At 41.3% G+C, this 25139-nt stretch overlaps 1 protein-coding gene across 2 annotated transcripts; it reads right to left on the bottom strand.

Annotated features, from left to right (window-relative positions):
• Positions 1-1889: 1889 nt before the first annotated feature.
• On the bottom strand, positions 1890-23208 carry STT3A (STT3 oligosaccharyltransferase complex catalytic subunit A). 2 transcript variants are annotated; one of them, XM_019954964.2, is made up of 18 exons: positions 23057-23208; positions 20826-20958; positions 20001-20061; positions 17551-17672; positions 17025-17170; positions 15423-15513; positions 14154-14260; positions 13327-13491; positions 11923-12103; positions 10968-11123; positions 9946-10037; positions 9032-9187; positions 8589-8777; positions 7524-7640; positions 7304-7406; positions 4039-4227; positions 3110-3225; positions 1890-2167 (listed from the first exon to the last, which is right to left on the bottom strand). In XM_019954964.2, exons 2-18 carry the CDS (start codon positions 20911-20913, stop codon positions 2129-2131), a joined length of 2118 nt encoding a protein of 705 aa, XP_019810523.1. In that variant the 5' UTR covers positions 20914-20958; positions 23057-23208; the 3' UTR covers positions 1890-2128. The 2 variants fall into 2 exon arrangements, with proteins under 2 accessions (XP_019810523.1, XP_019810525.1); XM_019954966.2 differs by having other exon boundaries at positions 22975-23080.
• Positions 23209-25139: the final 1931 nt, after the last annotated feature.

The following is a 25139-nucleotide window of genomic DNA, read 5'->3' as shown; positions in this document are numbered from 1 at the left end:
TACACCAAACAGAAGGCACTGCTAAGAATGAATACCTGGTGGATCTGAACACACCATAAGGAAGCCGGCACAAATGAAGGAGAACTAGGGGAGAAATTAGTGACAGCTACAGAACACCAATGAAAAACCTCGCCCCCTCAAAAGTTATACAGAAACAAAAAACAAAACTTGTTGCAGTATACCACATGGTCTCGTGAACAGCCTTAAGGTAAAAACTACTGAGTTAACCTCAACCATAACTGTAATAGAACCTTGAGATGCTAAGGATGTGTCCTTGGGAATAGCAGGATGGTGAAAAAGAGCTAAATCCTCATTTTCCACACCAGAAAGTCAACAGATGATACTAAAAATTGAAGACCCAACACAGAGCAAAATAAAGCAAGTTATTTAATGATATAGAGGTAAGTAATGTGAGAATCAGCAGAGTTGAAAGTACCTGAACCTTTGGGTACCTCTGAGGGGGGTTGAAAACAGTGTTGTCTCTTTTTAGAATTAATGTTTTTTTACACTCAGTTCACTGTAAAGTGGAAATTACAAGTAATTAAAAAAAATATATATATAGCTTCATGTAGTCTAGAAAGTAACAAAATCATAAGAGCAGCAAGTGCGGTGATAAAGGGTTATCATGCTTACAGAGGAAGACACTAATGATCTCTGGTATCCCATTGATTTAAAAACAAAAAAAAAAACCACCTTAGAACAACCTCTTCCACTAGGAAGGAATTCTGTATATAAATCATGTATTTACATACAGTAAGTCAAGTCTTAACATCAGTTCCAAATCTCACCCACAATTGAAGCACCTGATTCATAAATTGTCTTGGAAGGCTGCTTCCTGGGTACACAGGTACACCTTTAGGAACACCATTCTGACTTATCTCAAAGTCATGTCATTGCTCCTATTTCTTAAACAGGTAACAGAAAAGAGTTACCTTTTTCTTTTTTTTTTCAAATAACTAAGGGTTTATATATCTCACTGATATAAGTCTTAAAATACCCTAGTATAACTGAACATAAGGCTGTTTGTCCTGACATTAAATATGATGGGACTCCTGTGCTTTCTGTAGCTAACTTGGCAAGGCCTTCAAAACCAGATCACAGAGCTTCTTAGTAAGATGTAATAATAAAGAAGCTGAGACAAAGGGACAAAAGCAGCTCACCTTTAAGTAAAACCAACAGGCTGAGTGCACAAGCTAAAGGAAACTAGCAGAGACATGGACTATATCATGGATGGGTGAGAATGCTAAAAAGCGAGATTTCAAACAGCTATGTATGGTTACAAGTCAGCTAATTCAAGAACACCTACTGACCATCAAGTTCTATACATAATGTTGGAGGAGATTCTTCTGTTCCATTGAGAACACTGTACTGTTTGCCTCAAGTCTTCAAAACTATTGATTTAGTCTCCCTGGATGAACTCCTGCTCAAAAATAAAAACACACAAAAATACCTAGGCTAGTCCCAAAGAAGACTGGTGTGATCAGGTCTGGGTAGCCACTTCCTGTCCCTTTGTAGTCAAAGCACCGCTAAGGACAAGCGATGTTGAACAGAGACATCATGGCAACACAGCTGCCTTTCCTACCCAGAAATGGCACTCCTCTGGTCCCGTGAACTTTTATTCATTCAGTAAATGCTTAATGAGCACCCACTATGTGCAAGGCATTGGGCTAGGTGCTGCAGTTTTTGAAATGACAAAACTGTGTATGTAGGATCGGCTAGTCCTTGATAGTTTTCCTGATTTGAGAGAGAGAGAATGACAGAATGCCCCCATACATGGCTCATTTAGAGAGCTAAGACCACAGATGAGGTCTGCTCTCTGTCCTTCTACCAGCCTGGCATAAACTTTAGGCTTCCTCAAATCAGTTATAAGTCAAAACAAATAAGGCACATTTAAAAAAAATTCCCCCCTTTAATTGACCAAAGTAAAGCCATGACATTTCATTTGGTAACCTGCTCAGAATTAAAAGATCATTCCATTTGGCCCAGCCCACACTGCCCAGGGCAGAACCTCCGGACAATTCTAATCTCATCGCGCTCTGTTCATATCAACTGCATATTTTTTAAACCATCTTCAGCGCCCTAAATGGGACGCACTCAGTGCGAAGCAGATCAGAACCAGACGTAACATTTATGTTCTTGACAAGCCTCGATTATCCAGGTCCTTCACCTGCAACACAAAGGTATCAGTTTAACGTTTATAATCAGGTCAGCACGGGAGAGCTTTTCTACTGAGTTGGGTTCACCCAGACAGGAAGGCGTTACACTGGATTCTGCTCCCTGGTTTGCCTCTGGTGTGAGACTAGCTATTCTCTGCTGAGCTTCTCAGGGTACCTTGTAAGGAGCTGTGTAAATGATCTATCCTCCAAATACAGCAAAGGTTCTCAACCTTTTCTTATGTAAGAGATATAACACACTTCTATGTGACTCTGAGCACTGAAGAATTGATGCTTTTGAACTGTGGTGTTGGAGAAGACTCTTGAGAGTCCCTTGGACTGCAAGGAGATCCAATCAATCCATCCTAAAGGAGATCAGTCCTGAGTGTTCATTGGAGGGACTGATATTGAAGCTGAAACTCCAACACTTTGGCCACCTGATGCAAAGAGCTGACTCATCTGAAAAGACCCTGATGCTGGGAAAGATTGAGGGTGGGAGGAGAAGGGGACGACAGAAGATGAGATGGTTGGATGGCATCACTGACTCGATGGACATGAGTCTGGGCAGACTCCAGGAGTTGGTAATGGACAGAGAGGCCTGGCGTGCTGCGGTCCATGGACATGACTGAACGCCTGAACTGAACTGATGTGACTCTCTATGCCATAAATTCTTCAGTGGGAGAGAAGAAAAATAGTTCGAACAACACATACACTCTCCTACTACCTCCCCCAAGCCTGAGAATCACTAAAACATACCAAGCCTAACTCCAACTGGGAAAATATCACTGTAACCACTGCCAGAATGACAGCAGACTGGAGTGTCTACTAAGAACAATCTAAAATAAAAGAAAAATTCCAAGCAGGCTATTTTTCAGACACAGAAATATCCCTATTTTAGAAATGCGTGGCCTATTTTTAAGCACTAGAGCTGCTTTCACAGTGTAACACCTGCTCACCTTGTATATCCTGACCAGCCAATGTTCTGTGGTGTATGCTTCTTCTAGGACATCAAGCTCGAAGTCTTTATTCCCAATCTCAGCATTCCGGACACGGTCATAGCCTAGTGGACGCTCTAGAAAGGCAGGAAAAAAGACGATAAATTTCTTTCTACAGTGCTCATTTCCTAAGGAAACAGTAAGTCCATGTGCTAAATCATCCCACTGGAATGTTACTCCCTAGCATGCAGTTTGTGTAGAGAGTAGGGCCTACAAAAAAGGACATCAGTCAGGAAGGTCAAATTGAGTGCTAGCCTAACTCACATCTTCCTCAAGATGGTGCTTGGCAGAGTCCACGGAGGTTCTCTCTTCTAAAAGACAGAGGCCTGACCTTCAAGCACCTCTATTCCTGAGGACTACCACCCAGGACCTCTGGGACACACCAGTAACCCTTCCATGGGACAGAGAAGAACTTTCCAGATGTCACAGCCTGCATCCACAAAACAGTCCCAATTGCAGAGCCAAGAAATTGTGAGTCAGAAGGAAAGACTTAACCTAAGCACATTCCTTTCAATTTATCTGAAGAAATGTAAAGTCCTTTATCATACTCTATTCCCTTTCATAATCCTTTCTCCAGTAAAACACCTTTTACTGAGAGGTAAAAAAAGTAATGAATAAAAGCACAGACTTTTCTAGAGCCAGACTGCCTGAGTTTAACCTGACTCAGCACTAGTTATAGGACCTTGTGCAGTTAAGGAACCTATTTGTACCTCAATTTCATCACATATAAAATGGGAATAATATTAGCATCAACCTTTTGGACTGCTGTAAGGATTACATGAATTAGTAGAAATAAAGCATTTAGAGCAGTGCCTGGAATATAAAAAATATCCTGTATGTGTTAGCTACTACTCTTCTTACTGTTGTTAAGGTTCTCAGGAATCACTTACTGGCTTCTGTGTAAACCTGTCCAAATCGGTAGTAACACATCTTGTACATAAGGCAGTTGAGCAGCACTGGAGAGCCCTCACGGTCCACACGAAACTCCCCAGTTGGAGTATAATAATCATGCTCCTTGATGTGTTTCCCTGTATCTGTGCTCCCTCCAATCCGGACCATCCACAGAAATTTGTTGATGTCTAGAAAAAGAAAAAACTGCTTTATATCAAGGTAGCTACAGCTAAATCACATAATGAAAGTTCATTATTTCTAATCCTTTCCTAATGGCATACAGTACCATATAACTCTAAAGTTATAAAAATAAGAAAGCTACTAATGAGCATTGTGATGAGGGTGAAAGAAGAGAGTGAAAACCTGGTTTAAAACTCAGCATTCAAAAAACTAAGATCATGGCATCTGGTCCCATCACTTCATGGCAAATAGATGGGAAAAAAGTAGAAGCAGTGACAGATTTTATTCTCCTGAACTCCAAAATCACTGCTCATGGTAACTGCAGCCATGAAATTAAAAGATGCTTGCTCCTTGGAAAGCTATGACAAACCTAGATAGTGTATTAAAAAGCGGAGACATCACTTTGTTAATAAAAGTTTGTATAGTCAAAGCTATGGTTTTTCCAGTAGTCATGTAAGGATGTAAGAGTTGTACCATAAAGAAGGCTGAGTGCCGAAGAACTGAAGCTTTTGAATTGGAATGCTGGAGAAGACTTGAGACTCCTTTGGACAGCATGGAGATCAAACTAGTCCATCCTAAAGGAAATCAGTCCTGAATACTCATTGGAAGGACTGCTGCTGAAGCTGAAACTCCAATACTTTGGCCACCTGACGTGAAGAGCTGACTCACTGGAAAAGACCATGATGCTGGGAAAGATGGAGGGCAGGAGGAAAAGGGGGCGAAAGAGGATGAGATGGTTGGATAGCGTCACCAACTTACTGGACATGAGTTTGAGCAAACTCCAGAAGACAGTGAAGGACAAGGGAAGCCTGGCATGCCCTACAGTCAACGGGTCGCAAAGACTCGGACACCACTGAGCAACTGAGCATGCACGCGGGCAAATCAGAACTACAATGAGGCATCACCACATACCTGCTAGAATGACTCTTGTCAAAAAGACAAAAGTCATGCTGGTAAAGATGCTAAATAAAGGGAATCCTTGTGCACTGCTGGTTGTAATCTAAATTGGTACAGACACTATAGGAGTCAGTAAGTAGGTTCCTCAAAAAATTCAAAATAGAACCACCATGTAATCCAGAAATCCCATTTCTTGGGATATATACCCAGAAGAAATGAAATCACTATTCCCAAGAGAAATCAGTATTCACTGCAGCATTACTCAAAATAAACAAGATATGGAAATAACCTCAGTCTATCAACAGATGACCTAATAAGAAAATGTGGTAGACAGATACATATATGTCTCATGGAATACTAAAGATTTTAGGGAACCATCTATTTCTACCACCTATGTGTATACATTCACACATATAAAAATACATATGCATACAAACACATAAGCACACAAACATATATACACAAAAAACTTTCTGTACTTTTTGCATATATTATTATTATCAATAAGAAAAAAACCTAGAGTCACACATAACCAAATAGTGCCGAAGCAATTGTTTGTGAAAGTGCAAGTCCACAGGAACACATCCCGGCTATTGTCATTCCTCCTCTGCCTGTACAAGACACACATAGAAACTAGTCTTACTACATTATACTGACACTTTATACATTCAATCCAGGTGAATCCGGTAAGTCTGTCCATATCAGAAGCCAGATATAATCTAAAATTTGAACATCTCTAAGAAGCAACCATATAGTCAAAGAAAATTAAGATAGAAATAAGAGGTAATTATTAACTGCAGGAAAACAAGTTATTCTAGATAAGAATGTTAACCCCAGTGTACAGGTTGACTCAGCAGTGCACAGTATTTATTTAGTCATGATTGTGAAAACGCTTTATCTGGATTTAACCAAAAACTGATCATTAACTCTAATGAGAAGATTCAAGATGAGAAGGGGGAGAGGGAAATACAGAGAACTAAATTCCTTATCTAGTACAAGAAGTTGATAAAGCATATCTAAAATGATCGATCTGTGAATAGAATATACATATTATTTAGAAATATGAATATAAGTACTAGAAGAAATAACTGAAGGAATAATTTTCCTGGGAACTGATATTATAAGGTGGTTTAGAAGCAGAAGCACCATTTTTATTATAAACTTTCAGAAGTGTTTAACCTTTTAAAGTTGAAACAGGTATTGCTTTAAGTTTTTCAAGGTTTTATTGAGGCAGAGAACTGTATTTGGATGATTCTTCTAACCACAGGATTTGCTAATAATTATAAGGAACATGGTTAACATATGCCATATATATATATGTATATATACACACACACAAACACACACACACACATATATATATATATATGAGAAACATTTTAAGTTGGGAGATGATTCTATGGCTTAAACCCACTAAAAAATGCTAATTCTTAAGCTCATTTTCAGAGGCGTTATTTTCTTTATTGTTCACTGCTTGTGGAACTATTCCTAGGTCTTCAGACAATTATAACATGCCATACTTACAATGGCACCCAACTCCAGTGCTCTTGCCTGGAAAATCCCATGGGCGGAGAAGCCTGGTAGGCTGCAGTCCAAGGGGTCACTAAGAGTCAAAGACGACTGAGCGACTTCACTTTCACTTTTCACTTTCATGCATTGGAGAAGGAAATGGCAACCCATTCCAGTGTTCTTGCCTGGAGAACCCCAGGGACAGGGGAACCTGGTGGGCTGCCGTCTATGGGGTCGCACAGAGTCGGACACGACTGAAGCAACTTAGCAGCAGCAGCATACTTGCATGGAGCTTCCCTGGAGGCTCATGGTAAAGAATACGCCTGCAATGCAGGGGACCCAGTTCAATCCCTGGGTTGGGAAGATCCCCTGGAGGAAGAAATGGCTATTCTTGCCTAGAGAATCCCATGGACAGAAGAGCACAGCAGGCTACACTCCATAGGGTCACAAGGAGTCAGACATGACTGAGTGACTAACACTTTCACTTTTCATACATGCATGAGAATTCTTTACATCTACTTCCTACTTGTTTGAAACAAAAATCAAAATAACCAAACCTCAAGTTGCATATATGTATCAACTAAGAAAATATGTTGATAAGATTAGTAAAAGGATAGAAAAGTAGATTTCATCTAGTTTTCTTAGTCTTGTAGCTAGAAATATAATCAATTTCATTACCATCTGAAGAATACCCAGTGAGGCCTCCAAAAATGACCAGCACATAGCTGACATCAAGCTCCCTCATGATCTCATAGGCTTTTTCTTCTGTGGATGCCATTGCCTAGAAAAACACATGCACATTTCTCAGAGCGAAATTCCAGGCCATATGATCCCTGGTGGAGAAGTATGTCCCATGAGACCCTGTGCATCAAACACTCAAATGACCCCTTCACCTTACCTGCCCTACTCGAGATATATGGGTATTATTCCACGTGTTATTATCCACTAAAATCGTCCGATTCGCCATAGCTGTAATCTGGTAGCCATAATCCCACCATGACATGACCTTCGCATCCTGAAAAGAAGAATGAGAAACAGAAATTACAAGTGTCTCACCAACTCCAAAAATAAAATACTAGTAGTGGAAGGGCATTTGACAGGAATTAACATACAGCTAATTAACATCTTTACAGAATCAGTTCAGTTCAGTTCAGTCGTTCAGTTGTGTCTGACTCTTTGCAGAATAACGCGTGCCTAACAAGAAAATAAATCTTGGCACCTGGTCCTACCTTTGTATACCATAATGAAATCTTAAGGCAAATTATACAATCCAACATTGCCAATACTTTCATTCCAGATAATCTTATAAAAATAAACATAATGGCATGGGAGGTGTAGGGAGCTATGTAATATTTCCAAATAAACAGCTTGGTGTCATCAGAGAAATGATCATCATAAAAAATGATCATAAACAATATCATAAAAATCAGCTCCTATAAAGAAAGGAGGTAGGAGGTGGGAGGGGATAAATCGCAGGATATGACGAATAAATAAAAAGAAATTCTTATAAGAATCTAACTCACAATTGCCAATCTCAGTAACTACTGGAAAGGAAATGCTCCAAAGGTATAAACCAAAATATTAAAAGTGGTTATCATTAGGTGATCCTTTATAGAAAATTTGTGTCTTTGTTTTTTGCTTCTGTTTTCTGATTTTTCTACAATAAACATGCATTACTGTTAACCTTTCTCTTTTATAATTGGGATGGCCTACCTCACAATAATATCACCATGCTGTCAATACAAATGTCCAAGCAGAGTGCAGATAATCTGAACCAGGAAGCACTGCTACAGAAGACATCCTAACTTGAGTGGAGGTTGACCTTTAAGGCCCATTCAGCACCAGGTTCTATAGTTTCAATTTCTCCAAGCTTTCTACCATCTAAAAGCTATTTGATTCACTGTAACAGCAAATGTCTTTCCCGTCCTCCTACCCCACAATCCCACACCTCCCAAATTTTCACCTCTGGAGTATTGTGACGAAGCCAATAGTACGCTTCTCGAAAATCATCAAAAATGATCCTACTGCCATCTCCACCACGAGCAGACAGCACAATGGAGGGAGAAGAGTAGGCCTCACTGGTCACCCAGGTCGAGTGGAAGGTGTAGGTAATGAGAAAGAAAGCCATGACCAGTATCATGCCACTTGCCACCTAGACAAGAAGAATTGTGTCGTAAACCAAATTAAATTTACAATAGCACAGAACAGCTTCTTACAGACAGTAAATGATTTAGAAAAAATGAACCAAAATAAGTGAGAGGCTATATGAATTAATCCTAACTTCTGGTGACAGTGTTCCACTTTACTCCCCCTCACTCAAAAAACACCCCACAGATGCTTGCACACGTGCGTGCACACACACAACACACGCAGTTCCCCCAGCCTGTTCTATGTGTCGCTTCTCACTTCATTCTTAATAGGGTAAGTAGAATCCTGCTGTTTCTTGCTCTTCTTGTCTTGTCGACTTATGTCCAAATTCTTCATGTAAGTGGACAGCACCTGAGAGACTCCAATGCCAGAAAGAATGCACATAACAGGCGCCAACACCAGCATCAGACGCACCTAAAAAACAGGAAGCGAGATCACAATCTAATTGGTGTTTTACAAATTACAGGTTTCAACCTATTAGTAGATGATGACATCTGTTTAGGGGTTTTCAACAAACATGGTCTGTCAATGGAACAGAACAAAAAGGAGAGAAAATACTTGACACATCTAAAATAGAAGTTATGTGGGTTTTTTTTAAACTTTTTTTTTCCCCCCAGTTCTACATGTATGAATGTATGTACATCTTGAGTAATGACAGGCTATAAAAAGTATTTCTTAATCGTGGTTTAGAATCAAAAAAGTCTGAGAAGCACTGTCTTTAACTGCAATATATAAAATCTCTCCTCTCTCCTTTTAACAATCTGGCACTCAGCACCCAAGCCTTTAAGAAAAAAACATCATCTCCCTTTTTGAGACTCCAGGAAGACGGGGGAAAGAACCTGCACAGGGCCTCTCCCTGACACAAGGGTACGAATCCAAGAAAGGTGGGCCTCACAATCAGAAAATGTGAGTACCCTGTACCTTCCCGGGAAAGGTCAACAACAGTGAGCAGCTTTACCACGCAGCCCCTCAAGTGCTCAGAAGGAAGCCTCTGCACAGCTGTCAGCACTGACTCCTCCCGTGCCGGGGGAAGAAGAAAACCCCTGGAGTCAAGATGGAAAGCTGCACCAGGACTGAGGGCATTCCAGCACTGCATCCTCCCATGCCAGGGGAAGAAGAAAACCCCCGGAGTCAAGATGGAAAGCTGCACCAGGACTGAGGGCATTCCTCACCATTACAGCTGAAAAGTACATGCTGGTCACACCATACATGATGATGAAAATCCGGGCATCAGACAGGTTGCTAAAGCAGTAATAGAGACCAACTACAAAAATAAAGGGAAAAAAGAAGTGAAGAGCTGGAAAAACAATCAGACACATGCAAAGATGTTACTATGGCACTCTAAAATAGCACAAAATCTGAAACCACCTAAATGTCCAACATAAAGGAGGTATTTAACTACAGAATATTTATAAAACAGAATAAAACACATCAATTAAAATTTTGCTTTGGAAGTTTATGGACCATTTGCCACCTTCTTTACATACCTCTGTACTTAAAAAATTAACAAATGCTGTATCTTAAACACTATTTCACTGACGTAATCCTAAATAACATAAATTATGATTATAAAATTTTAGAAGTCAGGAGAAAAACTCTATCATCTGACTTTTAATCAGTAAACAACTGGATGAATATACATTCCAACTGTTAACAGGAGCAACAGGTGTGTGGTGAGAATTCCTGAAACTTTAATATTTGTCTCTATTCGTATAAAAGACAACTTATTTTCACAGTAAGAAAAAATATAGTTATTTCAATAAAAAAAAAAAGTTCCCTACCAGTGGTAAATTCTTATCTCTGAACTGGCCAGAAGGTAAGTTAGATGAAGAAACTTTACAATCAGCTATGCCTACTATCAAAATAATATCAAGAAGATAAATGGGAAGGAGTCAGGGATGAGGGGTTGGGTACACTAGAAGTACTAAAAAAAAAATCTGAATTAGAGTTGAATTTTATAATACAACTGAACAGAAAACTGTGACACTCTGAACTTGCCAGTATCTGCAATTGTTCAACTTCTGATTTCCATTCTGCTTCAAATATTAGAAAAACGTGTTTAGCCATCTTCTGTACCACATAAATACACAGGCAAAAAACAAAAACAATAAAAATATATGGATGGGGGTATTTTACTTATTTTCAATCAAATAATTCTTGCAAAGAAGACCACTTCAGAACAAGGCAGACAGACCTGGAAACATGAAGACAAGAAGCTGTAGGTCGAAATAGTACGAGGACCAGGTTGTAGGCTGATGCTCAGACACGGAGGCGATGATGGGGATGTTGTTCTTAGCATAGGAAGGGTCCAACAGTGAGTAAAAACGCCCCGTCCAGGGAGATATTTTTCCTGGCAGCAAAGAGGCAACAAATATTTCACAATTACTTCTGAAACAAAATAACATCTGATCCTAACTAATCATAACTTTCCATTTTAATAAGATTCTCTGAGACAAAGCAAGACTAGGTTTTTGTCTAAATGTCACGAATACCTTGAGAACTTCACTGATTCCTTTCTTTCAAATTTGAGAGTACTTATGTCAGCACAGTCAGCAGAATAAAGTCAGGCTGTATGATAAACTCAGAGAAGGAAGGTGGAAATGCTTCCTGGAAGGGTTAGACTAAATCTGGTCAAACCAAGGCCAATGCTATAAACTAAGTCAGGCCGTCCTCCAGTGTTGCTCTGAATTAGACAATACAGAGGACTGGGCAAAATCAAATTAGACTCTGAGACATCACGTGAGGAAAATGTGCAATGCTAACCAAACTAAACAGACACAGTCCTGTCATTTAGGATTAGATGAAGTCACGTTGTAGGGCAAACAATGTTAGGATTTCCCCTACCCTACCAATACAGGAAAGAAAAGGACAAAAGAAAAAAGAGAAAGACAAGCATGGTAAATATAGTTCTGTTACCAAGTGTGAGTCTTCTGAGGTTAAATACTGATCCAATAAGATCTTTTTTCTATGCTGAATCCAAACACTGGCTGACAAATGGATTGAGTGTGTAATATGGATTTTATATGCATGAAATCAAGACAAAGGGGAGAAAAAGAATGCATCTTCCTGTGGTCAGGAAATAACCCATGTTTTCGGAGTTTATGCTATGTTCATACCCATTTATACTTAATACTAAAAGCCTTTCCTACCTGTCAGCATGAGGAGAGCTCCAATGGTGAGAAGGACAAAGCCCACTAGGGAGATGACACTTCGGAAAAGAACTTCAAATTGCTGTGGATTCAACTTGCTGCGTAGATAATCCACAAAGGCATGAATCTGGCAGAGACCAAACACCCCAAAGGCTGCCATGTGCTCTGATGAAAGGACGGGCTGCAGGTGAAAGCAGATGTGTGAGAATGTCAGGAAAACAACGGGTCCAGCCTTGACCTGAATTATCCAGACCAAGTTCAGACCAAAGGGTCCAATGAGTTCTGAGGCTACCAAGGAATTAGGGCCAATCCAGGGGAGGGTCTAATTTACCTGCCATATTTCCACAGAATACCTGGAGTCCAAAGTGTACCATAGTCTATCAATATCACATGTCTGGCCTTTGCTCAGGCTATTTCTTGAGCCTCGACTGTAATTTTCTCATTTTCCCAAAATTTGCATTCATTGAAATTCCCTTCAAGGCCCCAAGCAAATACTATTGCCTCCTACTCTGCCAAGCTGAAATCCATTGCTCTCCTCTGTATCTACACACCTTAGATCTCTCCTGTAACTTAGACAATCGGTTCTCAAACTCCACCAGGCAGCATAATCATGGTAGAATGAAGAGGGGGTGTTCAGACACAGACAGCTGAGCCCCACCGCCAGAGCTTCTGAAACTCAGTAGATTCAAATCCTGAATTTGCATTTCTAATGTATTCCCTGATGCTGCTGAGCCTGCTGGTCCAAGACTACATTTCTAGGACCACTACATCACAGAGAGCTACATGGGTGTCTTTCCCAGAAAGACTTCCTTAAGGACCAGGATCACATCTTTACTTTTTACATTTCCCAGTTATTAGCAAATTGCACATTGTAGGGGATGAGCAAAGGAATACTTGCTGAGCTGAATAAGGGTTCCACTTTTCGTAAGAATTTTACATGAAAAATCACACATATCGCATCATTCCTCGGATTTAATAGCTGTCTCTTAACCCTATGGAGTAATGTGGTTAAAAGCTCTATGTTCTGCTTCCTAAAGGACTTAATTACTTGGCCCCATTAACAAGTTCAAGGGTCATTACTACTGAATGGGATCATTCACATTAAGAAGGACTGAAAAAGATAACTGTGATCACTCACATCAACTCAGTTCTACCAAAATACCCCTGCTTCTCCCCAAACTTAAGCTAACTTAAGAGCAATTAAACAACATGAACAAATATTAACCCTCTCAGGGGGCAGACTTTATTGACCAATGATTCTGTTGTTTCAGTTAACACAAGCAGTCCAAGGTCAGACCTGTAAGTTTTAACATCCTCACCAGAATCCAAGATAAATCAATTTAGTTGGAGATGATTAGGAAAAAAGTGGAAGAAACTAAAAACTCCACTCAGTCTAGGGCTCACCTGGAAACCCACAAAGGAGATCTGCATGGAAAGAATGGTGCCCAGGCAGTAGACAGTACAGTACGCCACGTAGATCCGGTGCGAGAAACGTCCCGTGAGCATCAGCACTAGTACATGAAGAGGGATCAAGTTGATCAAGAACACATAACCTCCCCAGGAAGAGACCTAGGACAGGAGGAAAAAGGACAGCTCCTTTCAGCACTCCTCCTCGTTACCTGTGACCTTTTTACAGAACACCTTTTTATAGTAACCAAAAATTTTATTAATGCCAAGTGGTTTAAACACTTTAAGTAACTGACTTCTTTAAACAGGAAAATCAAATTAAACCCATTACTGTTAACTCAGTCCTCTGTTCTATATGGCTCTTGTCATTGTGATCACAAAACAAAAGGCCCCTAACCCTCGGCGTTAATCTGGATGCGACCTACTATAAGGTCACATGGAGGATTTAGGGATACACGTGAAATGTGAGCAAGCGAAACAGTTAAGGGAAGAAGTCTCAGGGTTAATGAAAGATTGAACAGAAAAAAGTATGTGTTAGGAAAGAAAAAATTTAAGGGAAACATATCAGAAAAGAGAGCTAGCCAACCAATATGTATCCATAAGAAATACAGTATCTGGAGACCTCTAAAAATTAAAAAAAATTTCCTCTATCTTATCATCCGCCTGCCTTGGGTCAGGCTTTGTATGGACACAAGAGACCATAAAGGCTTCTGTCCTCTACTCTATGGTCTCAAACCCCAAGAGCTACTTCCAGTTTACATCAGTTAATCCCAACAGGTATGCAAACATAGAGAGACTCCTGGAAGAAGGGAGTGAAGAGTTACCATGTAGAAGTAAGCAAGGGCACACTTTGCTGCCCAGTAGATGGAACCAGTCTTGACTGCTTTGATCCACATGTAATAGGTAAGCAGCATGCAAAAGATGGCAATCCCTGCAGAAGGAACACAAAATTCAATAAAGCCACACTGGGATATTAAATCCTGATCTGCAACAAACTACCTGCATATCTCAGACCTACAACCCAGTAACAGTGTAACTGCTCTACATCTCTTTGAATTAGTTTCTGGTAAAAGAAAAAGAGTCCATAATAGTGTCCACTTCATAAATGTGTCATAAAGACCAATTTAACCACTGCATGTAAAGCACTTGCAACAGAATCTAGCCTGCAGCAAGCACTCAGTGTTAGTCATTATTGCTACTCTTCTTTTCAGGCACTGAACCTGCTATCTGAGTCCTAATGATATCCCATACTATCAAGCACCACCCTGCTTCTGCGTTTTACCACAAGGTGGTCTTTATGCCCTGACTGCCTCGCTCTTTAATATTTGCCTAATGAAGTTCCAACTTCAGGGCCCAGTTCAAACACAACTACTTCCAAAAAGCCTTCCCTGATCCCCAAATTGGAATCTCTTCTCTCACTGCGCTCCCAAAGTACTCTGTTCATATTTCTCTCATAGCATACAATACTATCTGCCCGTTAAGATTTATTTTTATAGGTCTGCATTAATCTGCATTAATAGATTATGGGCTAAATTATTTTGTTCATTATCTATCTCTGTAATTCCTTAACTATAAGCCAATACTCTTATTCATTAACTATTTCTGTAATACCTAACACTGATTACCAATAACATTCAATAAATACAGTGATTTGGAAATAAATCAATAAAAGTCATTATGGTTTTAAGAATATCCATTCCTTTCATCTAAAATAAAGCAAATGATTACAGTGTTAAAACAACAGTATCATTCAACCCTGGAGCTTGGTGGGCTACAGCAAATGAGATCGCAAAAGAATCAGACACCACTGAGTGAATAAACAATAACAAAAACCCATCCAACCCTAAAACCTAACTCTCCTTTTAGTAATACAGAGATGAGCCAGAGGCCTTATTTAAGGAAAATTACCAGCTACCTTTCTAGAGAAAACGAGAGAGAGAATATAAACTTAACAGTCTGAGGTCCCTTCCTGCCCACTTCTAATCTTCTCACCCAGACACCATTTTTCCTATTGCTAAATAGCAGATTTGAACCCAGATTCTATTACCCTTCACAGAGCTCTACTGGATAATAAGGTGAACTTTAAGTCTTACCTTCATTATCATAGGAGCCAGCCACAGACCGGGAGATATAGCCAGGAACCACAGCAATCATGGCGGCAGCAAGAAGCCCAGCTCCTGCATCCTGTAAGACAAGAAGGGTAACAGGAAGTCAACACCAACACAGCTGTGGGAGAGGAGAGGGTCCACTAGTCCCATCTGCTTCTACGGGGCCCAGAGAATAGTTCAACACTTTGCAAGGGAGATGTGATGCTAGGAAAGCTTGCAGCACAAGAAAGTTACACACCTCACAACCAGTTCCCTTCCTGCCATTGTACTAAGTCTGAAACTGAGTACACGTGTGCTAAGAACAGACAAACCATGAAATCAGGCAGATGCTGCCCCAGAACGGGCGGCTGGGTCGGAGTACCCCCAGATTTGAGTCCCCCTTCAACAACATGTGCACACCACAGGAACACGAGTCACACCCCTAAAAGCTATGCAAGCATAGACAAAGGAAGACATAAGTATTTGAGCTAAAAAGTCAACAAACAGAGGTGATAATATACAGTAGACTAAAGATACCAGCTTAGATAATAGAGCTGGAATATTATGAGTCAATCTGTGAACTCGGGAAAAAGGAAAAACAAAATATAACCCACACAAGGAAAGAGGAAGGACCTGTCTGTTGATACGTGTCAAATCTGTAACAGGGCAGCAAGGAGAAGGATGAAAGAGCTTTCAAACTAAACTCAAGTTTCCCAAGCCCTCCAACTGGTTTAGCACATCTGGTATCTCCCTGACACCACAGCCACAGAGAACAGCATCCTAGGAGCCAGGGTCAGCGAGGCAGACACCTGGGGAAGCAGAGCCCGTATCACAGACTCTAAGTATAAAAGCCAAGGGGTTTCAGAATTTTTAAATAAATGTTTCTTTAAAAATCAACAAATAATTGTTAAGCTAAGTGTCCGTTTCCAGTAAGAAGAACTACCTGTTTTGGAACATATCTTGTAGCTATTTTCTCTCTCCCTTAGTAAGGGATACTAGATTCAAAATCTAAATCTCACTTTAAATATTCTTTTCCTAAGACTTCCTTGGTGGCCTGGTGGATAAGAATCCACCTGCCAATGCAGCGGACACAGGTTAGATCCCCAGTCCAGGAAGATTCACACGCTGCAGGGCAAGTAAGCCCATGCGCTGCCATCATGGAGCCTGTGCTCTAGGGCCCTCGAGCCGCAACTACTGAAGTCCATGTGCCTAGAGCCCAGGCTCTGCATTAAGAGATGCCACCACAAATAAGCAGCCCCCCCTCGCTATCTGCCCAAAGCAATGAAGACAAAATGCAGCCAAAAATAGTTAAAAAAGAAAAAGGCAGTCCTGTGATGAGTAAACTAACACAAAAATTCTTTTTCCATATACAACAATTTATATTTGACCTTCAAACATTCCCTTATATGGACAAACAGTTGTTAATGATAAGACACCACATATTCTAGGGAGGGATTGGGATGAAACTAGCAATTCGGCTCATCAAAAGCTGTCTTTAGCCCCTAGCTCCCTGCCCTTCTTAAGCTCTCAGTCCCCCACCCTTTAGCATCTACTAGAGAGGTTCAACAACATCCATTCCCAAGCCTCCTGTCACCCCAAATCCTTCACCTTGAGCTCTTTGGTAAGGTGGTACGTGACGATGGTAGTGAAGGAAGAGAAGAGAGGGGCCAGGAACACACAGACATTCCGAATGTCGATGGTGATGTGGAAAAAATGGAGGACATGGTAGATTGCAGCAGAAGTGATCATTAAGCCTGCAACAGGAAGAAGAGAGGCCAATAGGTTATCCCCTAAGACAAAGAACGCAAGGGAATGAGAAAGGGAAAATCCAAGTTATCAATACGGTGGTAACACGGGTCTCAACAAACCACCAGAAACACTAACATAGCAGCTGCAGGAGGCCTATAAATTTCCATCCTGTGCATTCAATGAGAAGTCCAGAATTTATGAAACGCTACCCACTCCCACTCTCTCATACACGTTCTCCCTTCTATATAGGATCTACTTTTACGAATCTGTAATCAGAATGAAATTACAAGTGTCACAAAACAAAGATATTAGGAATAAAACACACTGTTCCATATTATACAAATAAGTTACTGCTGTAAGGAAAAAAAAATCCTGTTCCCCTCACCTGGGTAAATTGTTCCTCCAATGATTCGTCCCAAGGGGTACCAGGCCCGGTCATCAAACCAGTTATGGAATTTATAAAATCCCTCCTCAGCCAGGAACCGAGTGGTGCGATAATTAAAGTACCTGCAGAAAGACAGGGAAGAACTGTGTCTGCTCCTCCCCACACCCAGGTATTCGCCCCAGTGTGCAGTGAATCTGGCTCCTCAGGTTATACCACCGAGGAACTTATCATCACTCCAATCAAAGTCAGTTTGGTACCCGAAAGTATGCGAAGCAGGAAAATCACTTCACATTACCACGAGTCTCCTCATTTGCAGCTCCACGTTTGTCTCAGTTAAACGCTGCTTCTCTCGTAAGGAAATGCAACTGGAGGCTAATTAAACAAAGGACACTTCACCAGGCTGGCATGTAGTAGGCATCAGCCCCAGCCAGAAGATTCAAGCACTCAGAAGACAGGACAGCTGAGATGTGGGCACCAACAGATTTGACTCTTTTCAAGTGACAGCGACACACAAAAGAACATTTCCATAACACACACGAGAACACACGGGGAACTTCAAGTGAGGAGCATCTCTAAAGATGTGGGTGTAACACCAGATGCAGGATGAACATTTTTTAGTCTACTCTATAACACACACCTCTTAATGAGTATTTAAATTTGTAATCAGATCTACTCATGTTGTTATTTAAAATAGTTCTGAATGCCACCTACATGGTAGCATAAAAATAAAAATCACATAAAAAGCATTTTATACAAAATGCTTAAGAGTTATACACAAAAAAACACAGTTCTTTAGGCTCAAGCTATGAAGCCCCATAAGTTTCTCATTTAAAAAGTAAAAAAGAAAGACAAATAACATATTATGTATATATATATATATAATTTATCATATAATTCATTTATATATATCACATATATACTAACAAATTTATTACAAATAATAAAATATAAACAAGTAAAATGAAAAGAACTGTTTAATCACTAAAGATGATTATGACTAACCATCTTTCCTGCCCACTGCTCTAACCCTATTTCCTCCTTGGTCAAATTTTAGCAGCTGAAGTGGTAAAGTAGCAGATGGCATAGATATCTATCCTTCTATTTATTCTGACGAATGTTATTTTGGTAACTGTCAGAGAGACAGAAAGGATAGGGGTAGCAGTCACCAGGTGTCAGAATCATGTCCTTCACCTAATGGCAGGAGCAGCAGAGTGAGACAGAGAAGTGCAAGTTAGTGGGAAAAGGTCTGGCCTGGGGTCACACTCTGGGCATCAGCTTCCTGCTCTGCAAAAGGAAGTGTCAAATCACATGATCTGTACCATCCCTTCTGTCTCTATGACTACAGAGCAGATACTCTTGCTTTCCCTGACCATCTCATCTCAATGTTCACTCATCTAGAGGGTGTGAGAAAAAGCCCTAACATACTGGTGATCAAGAACCAAAAGAATGTAAGTTATCTCATTCCTGAGGGAAAAAAATTGATGATTGTATGCCTCCAAAGTGCTTTCAAATATCTACCCAAAACAATATGACAAACTTGCAAACTTATGTGGGTATTAAACTTGAATCAATGTTCCATAAGCCTAATATTCTATTTTTATGATATCAACGACGCATCAAGATTCTATGATTCTAGCTCTCTAAATTTTAATTGAAGCCTTAACTTTCAGTAACACAAGTTACTCCAGTGTCTAGAAACAGAGACAAACCTCAGTTCAAATCTTGGCTCCTCCATTTACTATACATGTAACATTTATTATATGTGTTAACATTTACCATACATGTGACATTCACCATATATGTAACATTTACTATACATGTGACCTTGAATGGCCTCTGCCGGCCTCGGTTACACTTGTGAAAAGGGGACACTAATACCTCCATCTCATAGGGTTGCTGGGAGGATTTATAGGTAATCTGTACAACAGCTCTTGGAACAGAATGAAGCTCAGTAAATGTCTTTCACCTATGCCTCTTTTTAGCTAATAAAATCCCTAATCAAAATCACAACTTTAAATTTTCCTCAATGTCTTAGAACTTAACTGACAGACCCAATTTATACCACACAAATTGTTAAACAGAAAAAAGTCATGGATCTCAAGTTTACGACCTCTGATTTTTCTCTTGAGCCTCAAACACACACCAGGCCCAGTCCCCTTTCCCGTAGCCTGTACCATTAAGTGTCAACCAAGCTGAGAAGTCAGACTTCTCTTAGCTTACCCAGGTCTTAAGCAATAGGTAGGCACACCAGCAAGGCCTCTCTCATTTTTTATAAGTTTGAGAGACTCACTTGGTCTCAAATTCCACTGGAAATGTTTCAAAAAGGGGACCATTGTAGAAATGCATAGAAAGTACATCCCCATTACCAAGAGTTCACTGGAATTTGAATCTGAAACCCATTAACCTGAATGCTTCTTGAAGGAAATACCAGACCAAGCAAAGGTACTCACGGATCAAATTCATGGATGACACTTTCAAATCTCAAGACAGCAAAGAGACGAGTGGAGAATGCTGCACAAAACAGAGAACTAATATTTAATGGCAATATACCATGAAAAACAACAGTAGATAGTAATGTTACACAGACAGTAGTATTATCCAGCACAGAAGTCACAGGAAATACAAAATAATGACTGAATCAAGTATTTATCCATCCCTCCCACACACAAGAAACAAGGAAGTTCATTTTCCCGTGACAATAATACCCACATTTCCACTGAAGTAGGACACATTTAACTACTTGTTATCAAGGCCTATAACACCACATTCACCCACTAGTGTTGCACCTAATTTACATGGTCATCTTCTAATACGTTGACCTCCCCTTTCCACAACCTTAGCTTTGGAGTGAACTAAGAAGTAAGGGAATCTAGACCACTTATGACTCATGAAGAGCAAGAAAAACCTAAGAAAACAGAATAAGTGCTGGAAAGACTTTCAGAAATACTGAGGCAGGCAACTACGGAAGACAAATATCTTTTACAAAACTCAGTATCCCAGGGTCTCTGGTACCACTTTCAGTTCTAAGAAAAACCAAAATTGACACAGCACGCTTCCCATTCTTTCCCAGATGATCACTAGTCCAAACTTCTACAATCCTTGTGTTTCTTTTGATTTCACAAAATTCTACTGGTTGAGAACACTAAAAAAGAACACATTACAATCTGCTGGAAGAAAAGCAAAGCATTTAAGAAAGCCATTGCTAATTTTTTTTTTTCTTCAAAATTTTCTCCCTTCCATATTCTGAAGAAAGGGAGGTCCACATGCACACTCACATAACACAGCAGCCATCGACAGAATCAGAAGCTTCAGAAGTGTGTCCTGCTTCTCATAGGACAACCGCAAAAATCCCAGCTTGGTCATCTTCACATCAATGGGCGGCAACAGATGACAGTCAAATAGCTAAAACTGGAAAGCCAAGACCATGAGATATCAAACACCTTCAATTTAGCTAATTCACTTTCATATTTTATGGTGGGAGAGAACCACAGAGAGAGGAAGTAGTGAACACACAAGAGAGGGTCAGGACTAACTGAGACCCAAGCTGACCCTGAATTATGACCAACAGACAAGGAAGTTGGCATGTCAGAGCTGTAAGTCAAGGATGAAAAGGAATGATGAGACTCTATCACCATAATTCTGTTTCTCAGTCTTTGCAGCTACCAAGGAGCACAACTGGCAATCGTGTGGTACGACAGGAGTAAAGAAGAAACACATAGAAAAAAAGAGGGTTGGAGGAAGAGAGGCAAAGCAAACAGGAAAGACTGAAAACAGAGAAAAGAATAATTAAATGGAGAAACACAGCATACAAGAAAAGGCAGGAGTGTATGAAGGAAAGCAGGGAATGAGCACAGAAGAGAAAGCAGAAGGCTGAGAAACAGAAGTCATGACTGAATCGGCACCGTTTACATCCCTAAATTTCAGCTCCAAACTTTCTGGCTACACGCTTCTTTCTGTTCCAAATCCCAATGGGGTTGCAGGGTCAACTAGAGCACACGACTCTTCAGGAATACAAGTAGTTATGCACTCAGGAGGGGAGGGAGAGGCACACAGACAGATCACTGCACTTTCAATCTCTTCTATCACACTTTAACTGCTGCTCAAATCTACACCCACTTCCCATCAGCTGTCTCAAAGCATCCTGTAACTGACACTGCTGATTTAAGCCACTGATCTGAGAGACAGAACCAGATAATGATCTGGAGGGTAAAGAAAATAAAATTTCCCTACTAAGGCCAAAAAAAAAAAAAAAAAAGATTGGACTGTATGTGGGGCCGGGGGGGGGGGGGGGGGGGGGGGGGGCGGTGTATTAGATTAAAATAAAATGTTGAAGGAGGGAAGTAGTCTCTAGACCATTCAGACCATTCAGAACGGTGATCACTTGATGAACAATATTTTATCAGCACTCAGTAGGAGCATAGGTATTTCTGTTTAAAACAGCACTGCCTTCTTAAATCATAAGCTGGTCAAGGGCTAAGTGATAAAGAATATGCAACACTAAAGACTGCAGGAAAAAAAAATAAAAGGAACCTGGATCCCTCCTGATCTTTTTCCAACTATTACTAGAGGAAAGGAGGGAAAAAATTAACACTGGACTAGATGGAGGGCATCAAGAATCATATATTCCTAGCTCCAAAAGTAAGGACTCAAGCATCTTTTTCCATAATTAACTGTCCCAGAGGAGCAGATGTACATTTATTTTTAATTATAGTCCCAAAGGAAAACCATACCTTGCAATCAAAAATAAACACCTAACTCTAGAAGTCCATAACACAGTTACATCCCTCAGGACTGTACTTGTTTTCTCCAACGCCTGAAACAGGAAAACTTACCACTACTGAGCTGATAGGAGCCACATGCCTAGAAGACTAAGCGGAGGAAATAAGAGCACTAGAACCTTTCCTTGAAAACGGAGTAAAGAAGCTGGTAATTTACGCCAGGATCTCAAGGGAGTTTCTATACTGTGCTCACTGGTAGTGTTTGCACATCGCTTAACGGCAAAGACACTTTTCTTAAAACACTGGGCATCTATCCTCCACTACAACTGTGCCTGCAAAGTGCGGCGTCTTGTCTCACCCTGGTTCTTGTTTCCAACTTGCTCACACTTCCTCACGCCTGTCCCTCCCTCCCCCACTTCTGCCCTCTACAGCAGGTCCCTCCCTCCGTCTCCCATTTTCCCAGAACTCAACACCTCCTGCACCACCCGGCGTGGGACACCCCACCACCCAAGGATCCTAAGCGCCACCCCCTCCCAGGACTAGTCGGTGCCCGAGCCCCATCTTTCCCACGCCCACCTGGCCTATGTGCATGATCCATCCCAGACGCTCACATCCTTCCATGCCCCCCACACCACGTCCCACGCCCCCTCCTCTGCAAGGCCCCAGACTCTGCCTGCGCCCACAGCCGCCGCCATTAAAGCCGCACCTCCTGCGCTTCGCTCAGTCCCACCAACGCCTTGGACTGCACCTGCCGCTAATCCTCAAGTTACATCCCAAGGCCTTCTCACCTGACCGGCGTTCCTCAGGAATCCGCTCGCCTCCCTCTGCCATCTGTTCAACGGTGCACCCAACCCTGGCAGCGCCGGGTCCGCCTCCCGGACTGCTCCCCATTGGCTAGTTCAGGTACAATTCGACACTTGAAGAGAGCGATAGGGTTCTGGAACTGTCTGTCAGACTCGGAGGCGTGAACGCAGCCGCTCTCCCATGTTTTAACTGGAAAATACAGATATCACTTAGTACCAGGAAGGCGGGACTTCGTCCAACTGCCCAGCCGTGATAGGCCGGCTCTTGAGAGCCCGAGCACGAAAAGAACACGCTCGGAGCAGTTTGGTTGAGGGACGAGCAGTGACGTGTCGGTCTGCGGACGGCGAAGGAGTCGCGGGCGGAAGATTCGGCGCGTTTAGCCCAGTAACGTGACAAGAAGCGGAAACGACGCAAAGGCATAGGCCGAAACTGCAAATCCCCCAAAGCTGAACTGAGACCGCCCGCTTCCGTTTCAGAGTGTTGTTTTTTTTTAAGGTAGAAATTGACGTTACCTTAATATAAGGTTAAAGGAGAGGTGAGAAAATTTTTTTTTTTTTTTACTAATTCTCAATGAAAACTCAAGCGCTTCACAATCCAGACTGTTACATCTTGTACAGGATCTTGTCTGACAGTTCGCTGGAAAGTCATTTTGACCTTGCTCTGGTAAACCGGTGGACGAGAGACCTGCAAATACCACGAGGCATTTCTCTTAAGCCCCTGATTCGTGAATGGGCATGCCTAGGCTAAAGGGGTCGTGGGGTTTCAGTGGAAGAGTCGACGCGCGGGCCGCGTCCACCAGGACTGCAGAGGCGGTCCTCCCAAGTTATAGACAGGCTTCTTCCTGGAACCAGTTTGCAGCCTGGCGGTGCTTTGCTTATCCCTTTGTAAGTTACCTGCCAGTGAAAAGTGTCCTAACTGCCCCATCTTACCCCTCACACCCAAAGAAACGTTGCTGAGGGCAGGGAAAGGGGCGAAGTTTCAGCAACCGATTCTATCATCTCTCAGACACGCACTTCCGCTCCCTAGAGACCTCAGTGAACAAGAGCCACACCGAAGAAAATGGGAGCATCTGGCAATTGTGTAAATCTAGTGCCAGTGTACTCAGTTCTCTTTAGCAGTTACAGTACTATGAATCAGATCAGATCAGATCAGTCGCTCAGTTGTGTCCGACTCTTGGCGATCCCATGAATCGCAGCACGCCAGGCCTCCCTGTCCATCACCAACTCCCAGAGTTCACTCAGACTCACGTCCATCAAGTCAGTGATGCCATCCAGCCATCTCATCCTCTGTCGTCCCCTTCTCCTCCTGCCCCCAGTCCCTCCCAGCGTCAGAGTCTTTTCCAATGAGTCAACTCTTCGCATGAGGTGGCCAAAGTACTGGAGTTTCAGCTTTAGCATCATTCCTTCCAAAGAAATCCCAGGGCTGATCTCCTTCAGATTGGACTGGTTGGATCTCCTTGCAGTCCAAGGGACTCTCAAGAGTCTTCTCCAACACCACAGTTCAAAAGCATCAATTCTTCGACCCTCAGCCTTCTTCACAGTCCAACTCTCACATCCATACATGACCACAGGAAAAACCATAGCCTTGACTAGACGAACCTTTGTTGGCATACAACCCACCAAACTTACCGAAAGCATATTAAATTATTGCTTTTAAAAAAATAAATTAGTGCTTCAACATCACAAGTACTTTTTACAAAATTCACATGGCCAGGTTCACCCCAGGACGTCATGTTCCAATAGATCTGCTTTTTCATTTTGTCTTTATAATGTATTCGATGTAATTGTATTAACAGAAGGAAACTGAAGCTGAACCTGAAGGAAACTTCAGAAGGAAACACACAACTTCAAGTAAATGCTTCTTCAAAATGAGGGTTTTTTTTTTAATGAAATAAAATTAGGAAGATTCCTCTAAATGAGAAAACATACCGTTTCAAGAACATTAAGATATCGAGATTCTCAATTTTTTAAAATTACTGAATCTGTTTCTTAAAGGGCATACGTTTAAGTTTCCAAGTGGTAAAATTAAGTCAATTTTTTCAAAAGCCGAAATATACATCTAAAGAAT

Source organism: Bos indicus, chromosome 29 (assembly GCF_029378745.1).
Source record: "Bos indicus isolate NIAB-ARS_2022 breed Sahiwal x Tharparkar chromosome 29, NIAB-ARS_B.indTharparkar_mat_pri_1.0, whole genome shotgun sequence".
Classification (NCBI taxonomy): Eukaryota; Metazoa; Chordata; class Mammalia; order Artiodactyla; family Bovidae; genus Bos; species Bos indicus.
The sequence above is the reverse complement of the archived record's forward strand: the minus strand, read 5'-3'. Positions and strand labels throughout refer to the sequence as shown.